Source organism: Manacus vitellinus, unplaced genomic scaffold (assembly GCF_001715985.3).
Source record: "Manacus vitellinus isolate BGI_N305 unplaced genomic scaffold, ASM171598v3 scaffold_8_pilon, whole genome shotgun sequence".
Lineage (NCBI taxonomy): Eukaryota > Metazoa > Chordata > Aves > Passeriformes > Pipridae > Manacus > Manacus vitellinus.
The window spans coordinates 2598302-2618719 of record NW_021940864.1 but is presented as its reverse complement, the minus strand read 5'-3'; the positions used below and the strand labels follow the sequence as shown (position 1 = coordinate 2618719).

The following is a 20418-nucleotide window of genomic DNA, read 5'->3' as shown; positions in this document are numbered from 1 at the left end:
CCCACATCTCATCATAGATCTGATCATGTCTACATTGTATAATACAATTGTATAATGTTGACTGAAAGTGTTTTTTCTCCCTTTGCCTTCTTTTTAAAGAAGCTTCATTAGCAGGCAGTGTGAAAGAAAACAAGGGCTTGCAGGAAGCTTTCTCAGGATATCCTGTGTCATCTTGTTGCTGGATTAAGAATCCTTCCAGTGACATCCGTGGCAGCCTTCTAGGAAATCCATGTGCTGCCTTATGGCTTGCATTGGTTTTCACCAATGGAGGTCCTCCTTGCTGTGTGCATAGAAATATGCTTATAGATCTTAGTTCTGTGTCCCAGCAGTCAATCTGAAACTTCACAGCCTTGCACCTCATTTATCTCTTCTTGGCAATCTTGGTAATACTCCAGTGTACGGAAGCCTTGAAGTGTTAGTCCATATCCAAAGCACTTTCTACATTTAAAAAGCCTTTGCTTTAGACAGAGTCTGTTATCTGTTACTTTATTTTCAATTTCGGAGGTCAACTGCATTTGTTCCTGACTCAGTAAGTGGATCTGATGTTGTAGATGAATGATCTCTGTTTTGTTGTACTTTTACTTCCAGGAGATTTTCTTTCCAGCTACCTCAGTTGCTCCACTATTACCTTTCCTTTGTCAGTGTGCTAGATTGTCATGGTGAAGAAATTTTTAGATTAGTTGGACCTGGCTGCACGGTCATACGTTGATGTAAATTAAATTGACACAGCAAACACTTGTGACAAATACAGCATCATGTTTTATTCTTGGGTGTTTCAGTAATACATAATATTTCATAAACTCTCTAGGCAATAGAATGGCAGAGCTTTAGATGTCTCACCCAGGCAATTTATCTGCCTGGGTTGACATCACATTTAGAGGGAAAAGTGTGCTATTACATTTCTGAGTGCTTTGGAGTCTTGTGCACTGAAAACTGCATTAACCTTAAATGATAGGGGAAAATTAAGAAAACCTTTTAGTAGAACTCTAAAATACAGAGGACTGGACAAAATTCTGTATTATGGGCAAATTGTTTCCAATACAGGGATTCTGAATACTGTTCACTGAAATGTTTGTTCTTGCTATTCAAGTCAGATTGTTTAGAAGTTCCACTTCGCCTGTTTGTATAAAAGCATATGCATAAAGCTTAATTATCATCTGTTCTCCTTGGTGACGGCCACTCTCCAGTTGCTTGGTTACAATTTGTTCTTTCCTTTTGCATATTGAAACATTGCTTTTGATTTACAGTCCCCCCTAAAAGTAACTAGTTTGGGTAATATGGCCATTCTTATGCTGTTGTTGCTGGCAATCCTCACCTCATGTGGCTGCACACTGGGATTAAATGTGGAACATATATAGGACATCTCAATGTTAAGTACTGTACTTCTGCTGATCAACTGATGCTTTTTGCTCAGGGATTGAAAGGGGAAAGAACTCCTGATGCCAGTATAACTGGATTGTTCTGGTGTTGAAAACTTGATAGCAAGTGCAAAAATAACCATGTTTTTTGCCTGCACCGAGTTTCTCCTGATGAACAGTGCTTTGTATCTTTAGGGAATTTGCAAAAATCCTGCTTGCAATCTAAACATTCTTTCTGTTTTCTTTTACTTCTCTTCCCTCCATTTCAGGAAGGTGAAAAGATAATTCAGGATTTTCTTTGTCAAGTGAAAGCATTGCCCCTGACAGACATGTCAGAAGAAGACATCAAAATCAAGCTGAAACAGCTGAGAAATGATGTGCTGGCAAAGAACAACAGTTTTGTGAATGAAATAATTTCTCGAATGAAAGTTACATCATTATAGGTGTGAGAACAGCATACAGCTCTTGAAGCCTGTTTTGCATTGAAAGAACTATAATTTTCTTGTCTTGTAGCTTTTATACTTTATGATACTTGTACTGATGTATGTAGGCATTTTTTTTCTTGGATTGTAATTATTTTGTAAAAAATTCTGAGCACATTATGTGCCAGATTCCTGCTTTAGTTGTGACCACTGTACTCTTCTAGAAGTTTTCAATAAAGTGCTTTTTCATACTGAGAGAATTATTGGTGGCACAAACAGAATGCGTAGTATTTTACCAGAAGTGTGCTAGAAAGTGTAACAGTTGAGGTAGCATACAGCTACCACAGCCTTAAAAAACAACAGTGCATACACAGAATTTTTGTCCCATACCATGATTCTTTTCTGTGGGATGCAATTATATTAATTAATTCATCAAAGATTTAGTAAGGCTGTGTTAGTGCTCCATTAGAAAAAAACCCCATCTAATCTAAGTGTGCCCAGGTGGCCAAGAAGGCCAATGGCATCCTGGCTTGTGTCAGAAATAGTTTGGCCAGCAGGACCAGGGCAGTGATTGTCCCCCTGTACTCGGTACTGGTGAGGCCGCACCTCGAATCCTGCATCCAGTTCTGGGCCCCTCACTACAAGAAGGACATTGAGGTGCTGGAGCAGGTCCAGAGAAGGGCAACAGAGCTGGTGAAGGGTCTGGAGCACGAGTCTTGTGAGGAACAACTGATGGAGCTGGAGGTATTTAACCTGGAGAGAAGGAGGCTCATGGGGGGACCTTATTGCTCTCTACAGCTCCCTGAAATAAGGGTGTAGTAAGGTGGGGGCTGGTCTCTTCTCTCAGGACAAAAAGAAACAGCCTCAAGGTACTTAAAAGATGTGTAGACTTAGGGACATGGTTTAGTACTGGACTTGGCAGTGCTGGCTTAATGGTTGGACTTGATGACCTTACAAGTCTTTTCCAACCAAATGTTTCTATGGTTTTCCAGAAATCTTTTACATGTGTCCTTGCCCAGAGCTGAGGAGGGGTGGGATGGATAGGATTTTTTTTTGTTTTCTCTGTGGATGGTAATGCTTGACTCACATATACTGTGGGCCTGCTCTTTATGCCTGAGTGGTGATAAGTCTTGCATATTTTGGTGGGTTTGTAATGAAAGCAGAGGCTGGAGTGAAGTTACAGTTTAACTGGAACTTCTGAGTTGGTCGTGATTTGTGAGGTCTGTCTACAAGGTAAGAATGCATTGATTTTTATCTGATGTACTTCTCTCATTGAGACAGTTTGAAAGCATGCTGGTAACAAGTTTATTTTCTCCTTGAAATTTAGCATTTTAAATTGTAGCTCAAGAGCACTACCTATATTTAAAACTGTCAGTGTTGAAAGACTAATGGGAAAAGGTGTTTATTGCATGAGATGATAGGAATAAAATCATGCTGAAGATGCTGGGCACACTTGCTGTGCTCAGAGATTGCATCAGTGGGTGTGTGCTGAGGACAGCAGTGCTGCTGTTAAAGCTGTGTTGGATTAATATGTTGCAGTGGTCTGCATTTAAACATTCCAACAATAGTCATAGAAGAGGTGTGGTGTTCAACTTACTGTTGGATAATACTTGTTTGAAGTTAGGCTAGAACTGGGACATATTAGATCTCCTTCTTAACAGAAGAACTAAAGGCTTGTTTGAGAGGTTTGAATGCTGCATAACACCTTTTTGGTCTTAAAATTAAAATGCATTCTACTTAAAAAGACAAAAATAGACTTGCACTTACAAACAGCACAGTTGATGCATGGTCTGGAAAAGTGTGCGAATGGAAAAATCTGTTACATAAAGTAATGAAAAATATAGCTGGGTTTGCAATTTGATTGGTTCAGGCACAAGCTGTCCAAAAATACAGCATTATACATAAAATAGGCAATGAGAATCAATTTAGAGGATCAAATACTGCAGTGACACACCACAATTTGTGTTGGATCAAGTGGCTTTAACCATTGCTAGAAACAAGCAGTTCTTGTGAGCAACTGGAATGGCTGGTACTTACAGCCTCATCCTGCATGTGCTGAGATCCCTGTGGTCTGATCAGAGATGCCCCTTGCTCAGTGCCCTGTCCATAACTGTGGGACAGGCATAAAACTGTCACTGTTTACCTCTCTAGGAACTTCTCTGTTTTCCCCTTGACCCTGTGTGAGCCTTCAGTGTCTACAGCACTCTTAGCCAAGGAGTTGGTTGGAAAAGACTTCTAAGATCATCAAGTCCAAATGTTGGCCCTCACTGAGCTCCCACTTGCAATAGGGACCACTTCTGTGCTTTGAACCTGACTCCCAGTTTTATTCAGTCCCTCTTGTTTGTGTTCTTTGTGTCCCCTCTTTCCACTCTGGACACGGTGCATCAGTTCAGCAGGTGCAGTATGCTGAGGAAAGGCTGCTTTTATTTTTGTATTGCAGTTGGAGGCTGATAGAACTGTTCCTGAGCAACCAGATTTGCCCATCTGAGGGTGAGAGCATTACCTGTGTGTTTACTTGGGAGTGATGGGGTACCCTGGCTGGACCAACTCCGTGCAGCACCTTCCCCTCTGTGATTCAGAAAGGGAGTTGTGTATCTGCAGCAAAAATGATTCAGTTTTTCTCGTGCCCTTCAACACTCAGAAGGACGAAGTGTAAAAGTTAATGGGATTTTAAAACTAATCTTTTGAACTGTTTTCTCTTCTACACTACACTTCCCCCTCCCTCTGAGTGTACTGCTGCTGCCGGATATAGGCAAGAGGAGATCAGGCAGGGTTAACTCTCCATATGTCAGTGCTGCTTTCAAACTGGGTTACAGGTAGTGTGATTTCATGTGAGCAGGCGGATGGCTATTTTTGCTAGTTCCAATTTAGCTTTTTGTTCAGAAAAATACCTATGAGACAGGAGCAATTCCAGAACTTGTCTGCTTATTTCAGAGTTGTGCCAAGGATTCAGAGACTATCAAAGCTTCAAAACAAAGTTATGTGGCTATTGAGGAGCAGTGAGGCCACATACTCTCAGCCTTGAATAAAGATGCAAGTTTCTCTTTGCTCATTCACTTGAAAAAGCTTGTCCCTGAATGCTTGCTGCAGGCAGGTGGTGTTTTTAGACTGTGCCACTCCTGTTCATCTAGAAAAGCCTTTATAAAGAAAACTGCATTAGGTGGGGTAAAACAAAAGAGGGCACATGAACAAACACTGAAGGAATTATTTTCCTTTGATTGTTTTACCACCCTTTTAGTGAACAGGAGTTCAAAGTTCAACCAGATTGGGTGCAGGAACACCTGGTAGCCAGCCTGATGAGAAAGTGCTGAGTTTACCTCTTGGGTTATGCAGGTGAGATGGCAGTCAGCAGGCTCCAGTAAGGACTGGGGGACTTGGGGATCAAGCTCATAAATCCAGGGAAGGCAGCCTGCTGGCTCTGGACTTGGCTGTGCCTGTTCTAACTTGCAGCTGTGTGCGTTCATCTCAAGTAATAATGCAGTCACTAAATGGCTCTTTGTCTCTTTCCTCCACTGGAGCTGAGGTGGTTTTGGAATCCGAAATGGCAGGAACATGACTGAGATGAGTCCTTGCCCACTGGCAGCTGCACTGGCACTGGTTTAAGGAGACTAGTCCTCAGAGAAAGCTTAGGATACCTGCTGGTGAGAAGTGGGTCCGTTTGTGGCCTGGCTTTGTTAAGCATAATGACTTTGCACTAGCTCTTAGTAGATGTAGCTGGTCTGGGTTGATAACCACTCTAAGTGACTGAGAGTGCTCATGGTCCAACTTTTCTGGATTTAGGGAAGCCTGTGCAAGAGCTCATTGCTGTGCTGGAGGAGATGCTGCCTTTGCAGCTCAGCTGAGGTCTGAGATTGTGTGAGAAGTTTCATCTTGTTTGGTGTGAGATTAGGGTGACAGTTTAAACTGGTTTTAATGGCATTTGATGAGTTTTCAAACACACAAAAAACACATAGGCCAAGCAATTTCTATGAATACAAAAGTGTGACAATTGGCCTTACTATTCTGCAGTGTGGCAGATTTATTTGAAAAATCGAGGAAGAGCAGTTGCTGCTTTGCATCTGAAGTAGTGTGAGGTTTTGCATTGAATGTTTTGCACCTTGCTGACCTGGGAACAAGGAAAACAAGTGGCCTCAGGAGCCTGAAGCCTTAAAAGATAGTGGAAGAGGGTGCTGTCATTTCTGTGAAATGGCTGCAGATGAAACTTGCCTCTTGATGCTGCCTGTTTGCTGAAAAAGCCTTTTTTGCAGTTGTGTCTCAGATATTCCTGTTCCTCTCCCAGCCTTGCAGCTGCCTTTCCCAGCCTGTTGCTTTTGCTCTCCCTGCGCCTGCCAGGCTCCTGCACTGTTCCCATACACAGAGGAGCACCTTGCAGTGCTACTTTTATGTGTGTGTGTCTCTCAGCTGTCAGCAATGCTTTTTACCCTTTGCGTGGGGTGGGACAGGGGTAGATATATCCCTGCACGTCCTGCTTTGCCAGTCAAATTGAGAGGGACCAAACTCTGCTGTTGAAGAGGGAAGTGACAGTTTCTAATCATTCTCAGTGGCAGCTGGGACTTACCCTCCTGACATGGTGTCCAGCAGCAGTGCCTGTAGCTAAGGGAAACAATACTGTAAAGCAGATGGCAGGTTGTGTTTGCTCCAGCAGCTGCAGGGAGTAGCACTTTCCTAGAGGTGAGAAATGTATTTGCCTTTTCACCACTGTGGAAAAAGGTGCCTTGGCACCTGGTTTGAGCTGCTGGATGCTTGTGGCAGTTTCCATAAGGGTGTAATCGTTCTGTCTTCATAGGGACGATTGGAAAGCTGAAAACAGCTGTGCTGAATAACATGAGCCAAGGGAAAAGCTGAGAGTAAATAGCCTGTGCTTATGAGAACATTCCCCCTGCTGATCCACCTGGTCCTGCTGCACGCATCAAAGTCGTTGTTTGTCAGGGCAGTGCACTCTCATGAGGGGCAGCTTTAGTATGCTCTTTTTCCAAAAATTAGGCAACTGTTCCTACATGGGTTGCTGTGGGCTCTGGCAGCAGGCCTGACTGCCCTGGCAAACAGCAGACCTTTAGCTTGTTCAGGGAGGGCTGTGGCAGGTCACGCTGGCAGCCTGGTCCCATCTCCAACCTGCTGCTGGATCATGCAGTGCAGGGAGGCAGGAATCTGGTCAGCACTCCTAAAGTGTCTTTGCCAACCTGAAGTTGCTGGTTTATGCCCCGAGGAACATGAAAATTTTTCGTGTTGAGATTTTGAAATATAATCTTGTTTTCTACTTTTCTACTCATCTTGTTTTCTACTTGTGTCTTTGTGCATAGAAGTGGCACCAAGCTTCAGGACAGCATCCACCGCCGTGGACTTTAGACTAGAGGTTGTCAGTCTTTTTAGCATGCCTGCTGGTTCCCCTTGCGTGGCCATTCCCACACCACTGTGATGCTTCTGACAGCAGGCAGTCCAAGCTTTTAAACCTCTCTGCATCCTCCTGACCCCATCCAGAGCTGCCTGGGGACCTGCTCTCCCTACACAGGTGCATCCAGGCTGGTGCTGTAGGGAGCCAGACTGAGCCCAGCGTACTGGGCCACATTCTGTACCTGCTCTCCAGGGTCTTTGGCTTCAACAAAAAACATTCTACAAAGGATCAAAAATGTAGCTGTCAGAATAGGGTCCAAAGCCTTGCAAGGAATGACAACCTGGGTTACCATGGTGCGAGCCTTGTGGGTTTTAGGTGATTGTGGGAAATGCCGTCCAGAAGCAATTCTCTTCTGCCTGGATATTTTCAGTAATTTTTTCTAATGCTGTAGGTTGTTGCTGACCTTCATGTCCCTTCTTTGTTTCTCAGGGTCTCAATGTAATGGCAAGTAGTTTTCCTTATGCTTTGATGTGCTAAGAAGGTAAAAATAAACAGTAAGCTTCATATCCATGTTCAACACCAAAATTACCAGCAAGATGATTCTGACGCTCATTTTAGTGCAGATAATTTGGCTGTAGTCTTTTGTTCACCATGACCTGGAAAGGCAGCGTAGGAGTTTTGATTTCTATACCTAGCGATTGCTCCTCTTTTCACCTTGGGCGGTAACAGATTTTTCAAGCTTTTGCTCTCTTTCACCTTGCAGCCGGTCATCTTTCATATCTTCATTCTGCTGTGACATTTATCATTCAATTCAGGGATGCTGGGATGCAGCACAGCAATTCACTCGCACATTAATAGCAATCAATGACATTAAAAGGTAAAAAAAAGCCTGCTTACTTTGTGCCTGTGCTGTATAACAGGATGTGTATTCAGGTGCCAAAGGCTAGTGATGTAGGTGTGGGAGAACAAGGAGGTGCATGTGAGTTGTGTGAGATGCTCCCTCTCTGTGTGGATGCACTGAAACTCAAGTAGCCCCCAGGGTTTAAAACCAAAACTGAACCAGCTTCCTAACCTGCTAGCTGTGCCCGTCGAAAGTGCCATCTTCACACAAGTCCCAAGCTTGACTTGGCAGCTTTGCCTCAAGGGGTGCCAGTCTCCCAGGGTGCCAGATGTTGGCACACCATCAGCAAGGGTGAGAGGGCTTGGGAGGGGGGTTCAGTAGGTATCTTGATACCCCAACCAGGAGTCAAAGCACCTACTTCTACCTCCTTCCGTGCAGTGAGCACCCGAAATGCCAGCGCGGTTACTTCGTTCAGGCTACTGTGACAGTAGCCTGAGCACTGCAAAACCAAACAACTGGAACAGATGGCATAGCATAGCCTGGCTGTGAGGCAGCTTTGCACTTCTCCATGCTGGCACGAAAGACTGAGATGGCAAGAGTGACTGCAACAGCTGGGAGCAGCTACCTGGGGTAGCTCTGATAGTGCTGAGTCCATAGCGTTGCCTCCTTTGGCCCAATTTGAGTGCACCCTGGTTGCTGGACCTGGTAGAAGCCCTGGTCCCCAGCACAGGTTGTCCCTTCTCTGAAAGTGTTCTGGAAGATGCTATTTCAGCGGTCCTTTGGCCACTGCCATTTTGTTCTGGTTATTCCCTTCAATTTAAATAAAGTCATCTGAGACCAAAAATGCCTGTTTGAGGTTTCCCCAGAAAATGAGTAGCACTTGCTAAGCAGGCAGTGGACCACCATCACTGTGAAACACTTGCATGGCTGGGTAGCTTGCTTAAAATATTTGGTCTTCTGAGGAGGAAGTGTGCCCTCCCCAAACACTGATGATGCTGAAGGCAATGGGTGGCCTGTGCTCTGCAGCTCCCGTGGGACCCCAGCTGAGGCCTGCCCATCCCACTGCAGCAGAGCCCACTCACAGTTCAGTAACACAGCAGATGGAGCAGAGCTAAACTGGTTCTATCAAACCTGAGTCTTATTCCTAGTCATCTGACATACAGTTTCACCTACAGTAGCATTTTAATGGCTTTTTTTTTTTTTGACTCCAGGAAAGAAATCAATTTCCAAAAGGGAAGTCTTGAAGAAGCCCCTCTTTCTGTGCTACTGGGGCTGAATTTCAAGCATGATATGTGATGATACGACACTGGTTATGAGAAAACCGCAGTGCTGTTTATCTTTCTGCTGTAGAGAGACACAGGATTAATTCTCTGTAATCTCTCTTGTAAGAGATGTGCTCATTCAGTGTGAATTAGAGGAGCTGCATGAAGTAAATGCTTTTTTTTTGCCCTGAGATTAGACTGGCTGTTGATTTGGCCCATGAATCCACACTAATGCTGTTGTACTCTTAGTAGTTCTCAATGGTTTAATGTCTCTCATGAGTGTAGTTTGTAGATAAAAGTGTAATTTTCTTACTGGAAAACTTTAGAAGCTGATGAGTATCTTACCCATTAGTATTGCAAAGTTCAGTTTTACTGGTTTTTTTTTAAGAATGAGAACTGGTCTCCATCAGTGACTATATGCTCATTCATCCTGTGCACATGAGAGGAAATAAAACCATCCAAAGACTTCACTGCACCTCCCACGCATCCTGAGTAATGCACTTCTTAGGATCTTTTCCTATTTCCCTTATCAAAGGACATCAGGTAAGGCATCAAGGCTGCTTTAAGATATTTTATGTGAACAAGAAGTTTTTTTGAGGGTATGGTAACCAGCGCAGTAATCTGACATTTGCAGATAATGCCTGAAAACTTGGGTTTTGGCTCTTCCAAGAGGACAAAGGGGCACATGAAGGGTGCCTGGTACGAACTCCAAAAGCTGCTGTGCCTGCTCTGGGCCAGTCCCATTATGAGGGGAAATTTAGTCTGGAAAATGGATTACAACACATCTGGTCTATAAGGAACAGGCAACCATTAATGCCTTTCACAGGGTGCTCAGAGAAACCTCCATACCCATCAGTCAGGGTGGTTTTGGAAAACCTTCTCATGGTCACAGGAGTCAAGTACCTTGTCTGCCTTTGTGATGGTGTTGGATACCTTTGGTTGCTGAAGCAAGGGATGCTCTTCTTTGCCTTTCATGCACTTAAATGTATCCCGAAACACAGTGTGCTACTTTGCACTGTATCATGCACATGTGCAAATGGACAGTGTAAATTCCTCTGGTTTTAGTACGGTAGAATTGGATAGGGAAACAGGGAGGAAGAAGGAGCCTGTCCCAGAGGAGCATTTATGTAAACTGCAGTGGTACAAATGGAGAACAATAGGGTTTTCACTTCAGATACCACAGTCTGCTTGATTTTGCTGTTATGTGAGTTAGTGAAAAAACTTGCATCGATTTGAATAGAGCAGGACGAGGTCACTGTGAGTCTGGGTGATGTTTCAATTCTCACTTCCTCAGGTAGTGAAAACAAAAACCCTGAGCCCTTTGAAGCTGAGTGGGGTCCTAAACCTGAGGGCTGTGGTGTGGGGCTGCAGCACCCCTGTCCAACTCTGGCTGCAGAGGACCAGTGTGTGGTCAGCACAGAGACCACCACTGAAAGCATCTCAATTAGACATCAGTCTTTAATTAGTCACCAGGAGAGCTGCTGTATACCAGACCCGTTTGTATTCACTGCGCTCTCATCTCTGTTTCTCCCAGACTTTGTGACTATCACCTGTCTTCTCCATCTCATTGTTGCCTGTCTCTCTTCATCTTCCCCTCTGTAGTGACAGCACAGATATTGGTTGGGAACAGAGGCTGGTGATGAGGGAAGCACGTGCTAAGGAGGGAGTCAGTCCTCTGTGGGAGAGGGACAGACTGTGATTTTTGGATGCCCTTCACATGCTGCTCTAAGAAGGCCACACAAACAAACAAACAGAAGCTGTTTGCACTCAGAAATAGTCCAATTTCTCCTTTTACAAAAATATATACACTAGCAAAGTCTTTCAGTTCCAGCTATGGAGGAAAGTGGCTGCAAAGATTGATGCCCTTGAACATGTGAAGGCAGAACACCTTCAGGACTCTAATGGCAGAAAGTTTGATACAATCAGGTTGTGTTGTGCCTGCTGAAAATTCAGCTTTCTAGAAATGCAATCAAGGAAAATTTAAGCTTGAGATAATGTTTGAAATAGGCAACCTGAAGGCTGTGTTAATACACAGGGGTTAGCCTGTTCCTCAAATGCCTTTGCGTTCTCCCAGTGGGTGGGGTAGAGAGGAAAGCTGGCAGGAAACCTTTGATATTTTAGGAAACTTGCATGGCCTGTTAAAATCACTTATAATCACCTGTTAAGATGTAACAGTAATATCAGCATGGCAGTATGCTGTGTGCTTATGTAAGTTCATATAAATGCCTCCTCATGTTTAGCCCACGTTGACGCTCTTGACCAAAAGTTAGGAAACACTTAGAAAAGTTAATATATGTTTAAAATATATAAAAATTAATATAGAGATAAGAATGTAATAAATTAATGTTTCTAGGGACAGCTTTCTGAAACAAATAATTTTTCCCCCCATTGTTCTGCACCCTTTGTTAGGCCATGTTAAAAACATCCATGAGAGCGGACAAGTTGTGATGAGAAGGATGTGAGACCCTATGGCAGAGCATGAGCTCAGCTGTGGTAAAGCCCAGGCTGGGCTCTGCTTGTGGCAGTTTCAGAGAGACAAGCTAGAAACCAGCCTAACAGAAATAAAAGTTCTCAGCTTCAAGGTACCCCAAAAGTCAGCAGATCCTATTTTAAAGTGGACTGAGCAGCCAAAAATGGTTGCTGGAAAAACTGTTCAGAAAGATGATGGGTTTTATCCAGTTCGCAGTGGAAAAGTACATGAATGTGGACAGGCATCCTTGCTGATGTCCTGAAAGGAAACAGGGTCTTTGCTTCCCTCCCGAAGCAGAACCAGTCACTGCTGTGGGTGGCAACACCTTAAATAAAATCATTTTGGTGTCACCCTCACCTCGTCACTCAGTGCCTCTCTGGGGAGAGCAGCAGATGTTCTAACCTGTACGTTTAGTGGTTTGCAACTCTGTGCACTGTCCAGAGGGATAAAAATCCACATGGGGGCCTATCACTTCCCTCTCCCTGAGGTGATTCCACAGACTGTGGTATTTAACTGCAGCAGGGAAAACCTTTGTGGTTTGAATTGAACACCACACTACTCAAAAGGCAAATGTTTGTACTCAGTCTTTCCTCACAGTCTCAACATGCACCTTGCAGGTGTTTTAAGAGCGCCCACAACCAGTTTCCTGCCTGCATGACAAATGCTGACTGATGGCTCCCACACTCCCAGAGCTGCCTCATGGTCGTGTTAAACACCAAAGGGGTACACTAGAGACACACTGGAGGGTGCAGGGCTGATGTTAATAACACCTAGCTGCAGTTTCTAGAGTTTTGAAAGATTTTAGAGCAAAGATGACTGACAGTGCTGAATGATGCAGTGAACATGAACATATCCTCTCCTGACTATATGGAGTGCTACTGGTGCTAACTTGAGCGTATCAAAGTCAGCTCTGGTGCTGAGAAACCTTTTTCTTGACCCTGGACATCTGTGAGTACCAGCAGTGTCTTGGAATGATTTGCTTTTCGGAGGTTGCTACTCTTCTGACAGGTTGTGCAGACCCTCTGTGTCATGGCATCAGATTTTCATCAGAAGTGGGAGATGTGGGGATCGTTCCCACTGCTGAGCCAAAGGGCTGAAGAGCAAAGAGGAAATGTACAAGAAGAATAGGATGAGAGGAAATGGCATCAAGTTACACCAGAGGAGATTTAGATTGGATATTAGGAAATATTTTTTCATTAAAAGGGTTGTCAAGTATTGGAACAATATTGGAACCACGTCCTGACCAGGGAAGTGGTTGAGTCACCATCCCTGGAGGCATTCAAAAGCGATGTAGATGTGGCACTCAGTGACATGCTTGAGTGGTGGGCTAGGCAGTGCTGAGTTAAGGCTTGGACTTGGTGATCTCAAAAAGGTCTTTTCTAACCTTAATGATTCTGTGAATCTATGATTCTATGAAAGAGTTGCTGCAAGCAGCAGTGTCACCCTGAACACCAGGCTTCTGCCAACCCACTATCCCTCCTCTCGTCCTGTCGGGCAAAGACAATTTCTTTAAAACCCTTTAATAAAATTACATTCTTTAAAAAAACAGCTTTTGAATCTCCTCTGCTGGAGTTGTTTTGTATTTATTTGCTTGAAGGGCATCCAGGAGCGCTTCTTTGGGCACCACTGCCAAACCATCTTCTGCTTGCAAATGGGATGGATGCTGGCAGTACTCTGGATGCTGCACCAGGGCTGACAGTGGAGCTGAGTGTTGCTGCGGCTGGTCTGTAAAACCCTCGGGCTTCTCAGCCCCAAGAGCTGTGCCTGGGGCCTGTGGCACTGCAGGTGATGCAGGCGCTCAGGAGCCACCTTGCCAGGGAGGCCTGGGCACGGTGGTGGCACCTGTTCCCCTGCTCAGAGTCCTGAGGTGGCCTGCAGGTCTGACCAAAGTGAGAGAAAGGAAGGTGAGAGATGGCTAAAACATCCCAGCTGATGCACTGAGACCCCCCATGGTGTTCCCATCCCTCTCTATGGATCTGTGCAGAAACAGCCCTGGGAGAAGGGTCTGCTGGACAGCCTTCGAATGCAGCCCAAATTTCCCCAGAGGCACCTGGGTCTCCCCCCACTTGGCTTAAGGGAGTCTAAATATCAGGACCTGCACTGGTGTGTGTATGATGCCAGGGATCCCACGCATTGCAGTGCACAGGGAGTTATCCCCCACCTGCATTAGCTGCTGCCTCTGCCTGTGTAAGGTCCTATTTTCTGCTGTGGAGATGCACAGAGTGTGTATGAGCCCTCTCTGATGGTATGTGCTGGCTGCAGCCATCATCAGCATCTCTACAGAAAAGCAAGCAAAAGCATCTGTGATATGAGGCAGGATTTTGCACTGGCTATTTTTCCACTTGTCTTGGAAAATAAACTGATGTGCTCCAGCAAGAAAGTGCTTATGATATTTCTGTGGACTTCCAGCAGAGTCTATGGCTCCATATTTCTCTGTTGGCTCTGCTCTTTTGTCAAAAAAGAGTGAACAATCCCTCACAGTTGTTTTCACTTGCACTTTTGAGGTGATATTTTTACAGCAAAGCAATGTAGGTCAAAATGCATTCAGGTTGAGAAGTGATAAAAAAACTTCTAAAAAGTTAGCTCATTGACTTTTTAACACTTAGATATAAAGCAAAAAATAAAGTAATTTTTAGGATAGCTTTTAAAATTGCTGAGAGATGCAGCTGTCTTTTCACTGGCAGTTTCAGAACCTAGAGCTATGCTTTTTTTAGACTACTTTCATAAATGGATATTTTGTTACAATACCACCCAGATGAGCTGCTTTCTGACTCCTGCTTCCTGATACCTGCATGATGGGATGACTTCTCCCCATCAACTTTTTACATGGCAACATCTGCTTTCAGTTATTTCATGTGCCTTTAATAATAATACTCTCAGTGCTGTGGCCTGATGTCTGATTTTACCACCTTCGAGTGCACAAGGGAGCTGGTTTGGTGAAAAATTCAGAAACTGCAGAATACTCTCCTTTTCTGTTGGAGTCAAGGTGCTCAAGATTTGTGGGGTTGGGACCCTGAGCATCTTCAGGAGAAACCACATAGAAAAATGTACTGCCTACAACACTGGTCTGGGGCTCAGGGGTCTGCTGTTGATTCCTGTACTGGTCTCTCATGTTGTGATGGACAAGTCCTTGACTCTGTGGTGTCTGAGGCTCTGTATATAGAATCACAGAATCGTTTAGGCTAGGAAAGACTTGAGACCATCAAATAATGTATATTCAGAGGCTTGTGGATAAGCTTACAGCTGGTCATGAGATGCTTGGAAATCACCAGCAGTAGAGAAACCAGCAACAGAAGGGAGCAAAGATGGAGTATCTGATTCATCCACAGGCTTCTCGTTATTGAGGGTTTAGAAAAAAGGTAATTGCACTTCAGATGGAAACAGTGACTAAAAAATTATTCTTGATGGTTCACTTTTTTCACTAAAGGGCTGTGGATACAAACTTCTAACTGCCTATAACGATTTTTAATATAAGGTAATTTCTGTTTAAATGAACTTGCAGATCTCAAGGATAATGCTAACATTTATCATCATCTATTGGATCTACATAGGGCTATATCACCTCTTCAGTAATAACACAGATGATGCTCATGAGAGGTTGTGTAATTGTACCTGCATTTTGGAAGATGAAGGATAAAAATAAATCTTGGTACAAATCAAGATTTTACTTGTCATCATGAAGAGCCAAGAGTAAAGATTCAACATGATTATATGGGTATGAACAGTCTCATCCAGTATTGACTTGTTCGGTTTCGATTGCTGATGGTTTTTACCATCAGATTTCAGTAATGAGTGTTTCTCTCCCTGTATAATTCAGATGAATGGGTTTGATTTTGCATTGCAAATGCAGTTGATGTAATGAGACAGGGAGTTGTTGCAGCTCCTGGCACGGACATGTCTCTGGCCAAGAGTGCAGGAGAAGAATTCAGCCCCTGTCTGACCAGGCAGGAGTGAGCTGGGGAGAGCCCAAGGCTTGTGGATAGAGCAAAGGGACCCCTTCATGTTATCCCAGAGGAGTCCTCCTGGGTTTGGTCCCTCCATTGATTTCATCACTTATTTTGCTATATCATCAAGCTGCAGTAGTGTGTTAGGCTCAACAGTTTTTCTTTCCTGGACATCACAGGTTAGTAGAAATTCCTCCCTGGGAAGATACTATCAAATTCCCACATATTTCCTAATGAAAGAGCAGAAACCTGGAGTCACTTGTCGCATACAGTTTCTCCAGGAAGGGGTAGGGATGGCCACTGGTCTGTGGCTCAGCAAGGGTGGAGGGTTTATCTTATTAGGAGACAGAAGAGCTGAGGAATGGCACAGAACTGGTCTATCAGTATCCAACTGCCTCTAGTGCACATGCCTGCCCCCAGTGTAATACATGGTAGGAGATAAACCATACTGAAAGCAAAGAGGTGCAACTAGGTGGCCACTCTTAGCACAGCAAACCCAAGCACATTAGTTATGGATGCACTAGATCCATTCACTTCTCTGGTTTACCAGGAGCATAAGAAGGGAGAGTATTTTGCAGTATTTTGCCAGCTGATTGACATTTGGGCGATGATGGATATATGGGCATAAAACTTTGCCCAACACACATCCACCCGCAGCTGTCGAGGTGAGGGAGGGGGGCTTCCTCTCCTAGTCCTGCAAATATGCTTAAAAAGAAAGTGTCCCCAGTCGTTTGCCACTGCTCCAGGGCTGAATCACTCAGGAAGCCATCTCTCTTGATGTTGACATGATCTGTGTGTTAGCGGTAAAAAGAAGTTTTCATGCAGAGGACTGCACAGGAAAAAAGACTTCCCTGCAAGCCCATCTGTCCCAAGGCATGCAAATATGTTGCTCCAGCTTCTGCTGGCCAAGGTTACAATAAAACAAAATAACGCTGTGAGGGAAAGCAGTTTGTAACTCTGAGGAGGTGAGTCTCCAGGCCAACTCTTCTCGATTTTGGTGACTCCTAACATCTTTTTTATGAGGGTCTCTCTCACGTGCTCACTTGTCCATTTGAGGACACAGCAGATGACCTCTCTCCCGGAGAGGGACCTTCAGTCTGTGCAAGATCTCCTGGGTTGCAGGAGGACCAGCAGGCTCCAAGCCAATGCAGTGGTATTGCTGTGACACTGAAATGCCAATAAATTCCAAAATAAAGGGTTTGATCACAGCATTAAAAACTTCCCACATGAACCATTTTGAATGACTGGAGGGTGACAATCTAAATATAAATCTTAATTTTTTTTTAAACACTGGTTTGAGGCACAGAAATACAGCTTCGGTTGACTTTCAAGAGGAGTCTGTGGGAACATCTGACAGCAAAATTAAGTTATATGTTTCTTGTGGGAGTTTGTTTCCTACAGAAACTGCAAACCACTCGTTTCCCTGGCACTTAGATTTTTAAACCTGTAATCCTAACAGGATATGAACTGTTTTCAATTACCCCCAGTGATGGTATTTCATCCTCCAAAGGAATCGCCTGGGGAGTGGAGGGGAACAGGGACATTTAGTGCCAACGTGAGGGTGTGATTTATTTTTAGAACCTGTGTGGTGATCAGCTCAGCCAAGGAAGTTTTGTCACCGATTTCAGCAGGTCACGAGTTCACACATAGCTTTTGAATTAGTTTGGGAGAATAAAGCAGTGGGAAGGAAACGGAAGATCTGGAAGCAGACAGAGGAATAAATGGGGTAAGAGACCAATTAAACTGGATAAAAGCAAAGAGACAAACAGAGGGCATGGTGAGGGCTTTAATGACTTCTATAGCACATTTCAAGGGTATTTCAGGTGAAATCTTTTTTGGATCACTCATTTAAATAGCGTCATTTCCACCAAAATAACTGGTTACATGACCAGGGTGAGGTGGATTTTAACCTTTATGTAATCTTCCTACATAAATGTAATAGTTGCACAAAATGTACTTTTAGGATACGGTATAAAGAGAATCACAGAGTCATAGAAACAGTTAGGTTGGAAAAGACCTCTGAGATCATCAAGTCCAACTTTTGACCAATCACCACCTTGTCAACTAGACCATGGCAATAAGTGCCACAGCCACTCATTTCTTGAACACCTCCAAAGATGGTGACTCCACCACCTCCCTGGGCAGTCCATTCCAATGTTTCACAACCCTTTCTGTGAAGAAATTCCTCCTGATGTCCAGTCTGAACTTCCCCTGGCACAACATGAGGTTATGTCCTCTCAGCCTGTTGCTGGTTGCCTGGGAGAAGAGGCCAACCTGCACCTGGCTGCAACCTCCTTTCAGGGAGTGGTAGAGAGTGATAAGGTCACCCCTGAGTCTTCTGTACTCCAGGCTAAACAACCCCAGCTCCTTCAGCCTCTTCTCACAGGACTTGCCCTCTAGACCCTTTGCCAGCTTTGTTGCTATCAGCTTCTGGACTTGCTCCAGCACCTCCAAGGTATCACAGTGTGTTTCTTTGTGTGTGATCAGATGCCCACTGGAGGTGGAAGGACAATGAAACTCAGTCCCAGGAAAACCCAGCAACAGTCATCTTAACTCAGTGAAGTTTGTAGCTTGGTGGCTGGAACCGCTGAAAAACCTAATACATGATTAAACCCCAAATCCCACTGCACGGGGTCTAATGAATCACCTGTAACTGCCTCACCATGTACACACCAGGCCTTGTGCAGGGCCCTGTCCAGCACACTCACTTCTCTCCAAATTAAGATTACACCTTTAGTCACATCTCAGTTAGGTGGGAGCAGGATGGAGGTGTCAGAAATGCACATGTGCCCACTGTGGGGTATGCTGGAAAAGAGGGAAGCCAGTGTGGCACAGTGGTGACATGCTGCCAGACAGCCTGAAGAATCAGCCAGCACCAGTATATGCATGTGATAAAATCCCACAGACACATTTGGGGATTTGAGGCAGCCCCATCATCTCAGTAAACACCTAGTAGTGTAGCATAATGTAAATGTAAACATAAACATAAATATAAATGCAGGCATTATGAGAGGGCTGAATTCTCCTTGCAACAAATTGGAGTAAGGGCTATTTTTACCCTCCTGCCTCTGGAGAGGGTTTTGGGGGGCCTGTAGGCAGACATATGCTCTGCCTGGGTACTGGCAGCCTCCTGCTACACACCAAGGCTGGATGCTTTCTCAGTGGCCTTTTGCTTACACCAGGATGAGGCCCTCAAGAGATCTTGAGAGCAATTGTTGGAGCTGCTGGTGCTGTTCATCCAGGTGAGTTTCCTCTTCCCCTCAATTTCTTTGCTGCCTTCTTGGAGAGCAGAGCTCAGTGCCTCTTGTTTTCCCATCAGGAAATGAGCTGAGGTAGTGGTGGTTCCTCGTGGTTCCCCAGGAATGGATACATTTGCAAACCAGTAAGGTAACAGAACAGTAACATCAAAATGGAGAGGTGTAGAAAGTGTAATTGTTACTTAAAAAAAAAAAAAAAGTATTTGTGGAAAATATGAGTATTTACCAAATTAGTAGAATTTTCCCCCCATACCCTATAATGGAGAACTTTACGGTTGGAATTCTGAAGAAATTAAAATATTCCAAAACCTTAACTTCTTTGAACATGGGAGGTCCTGAATAAATCCCAGAGGAACTGGAGTCCCAGCACAGTGTTTTTGAGGACACCTAACGTCAGTGGAATCAGTGCTAGACAGCCAACGTCTTCCCTTTCCCCTTTGCTGCTGGGCCCAGCATAATTTCTGGTGGCTGCAACTCTTCAGCCCTTATCCTTTCTGCCAGGGAAATAAGTTGTGTGTGTTTTGGCAAGAAAGGCTGTCAACCCAGCCCCTGCAGGCTGTGTGACTGGCTGGGGTGTCCCAGCAGCAGCAGGCGCAGCAGGTGCCCTCCAGAGCATGTGCCCAGCAGCAGCAGCTCTCTCCAGGGCTTGTTTTTATTAGCTGAGGAACTGGGGACAGCAACAGGGGCTTTAGCTGGGTTTACAAACCAGAAAGGTTTGCACTTTGGGTCTATGTTATCTAGCAGGATTAGCAAGCCTCAGCGTTTGGTGCAGTGACATTTCTCTGTTTGTTGTGTGATTGATCTTGTAAGGGCCTTTCTAGTCAATACCAAAATTTCCAGGATTTATCTTAATACCTAGGACAGATGGATCCTATTGATTTGAATGGAAGCTGTGGAGAGGGGATATATCATGAGTTCCTTACAACTGTTTACAGAGCAAACAGTTTCCATCTGCTCTCTCCTTTATTGTAAAGCAAAGGCAAAATTTAACTCAGCTGCAAAATTTAACAGGTGACCATCCTGTACATTAGAAGCACGTCACATCAGTTATTATCCTGCCTGGCTCTGTTTGACCACACACAGTTTAGTCAGCATCTGTGGAGTTCTGGGGTCTCCCCTTATGGCTCTGAGGTCTTCAGGCCATACATTTACAAGGGAATCTCTCAGCCAGGAGGGGCTTCTGCCTTACCTCCTACTCTCCATGCTCAGAAAAAAAACAGTACTCACATACACATCCCAGGCAACATTTTTTTTTCTCCTGTTTATTTCAAAAGTCTTTGTCACCTGGAATTTGACATCCTCCCAGATGTACAGAATTCATACTCGACCATGTATCACAGCATTAAAACACACAGTAAGGTTCCCCAAACACCATCAGTGGGTTCTTCCACAGTGTCATTAGCCACCAGCTCTAAGAATCCTTCCCCAGCACCTCTGCACTGCTTTGCAATGTGGCTGCACATCAGCTGTCTCTGCCTCCTAGGTCTATAACCATGCTTCTGTGAATGAAGGGGTGCCAAGCCCAAAATACC

The 20418-nt window shown here is 44.5% G+C and overlaps 1 protein-coding gene across 1 annotated transcript in view; it reads left to right on the top strand.

The window, feature by feature from the left end:
* The window catches only part of MSH2 (mutS homolog 2), a 46453-nt gene extending 44413 nt beyond the window's left edge, over nucleotides 1-2040 (top strand). The window contains exon 16 of the mRNA XM_025896381.2: nucleotides 1628-2040. Within this exon, the coding sequence (XP_025752166.1) occupies nucleotides 1628-1801 (174 nt within the window). The 3' untranslated portion in view covers nucleotides 1802-2040. The remainder of the gene's footprint in view (nucleotides 1-1627) is intronic.
* Nucleotides 2041-20418: the final 18378 nt, after the last annotated feature.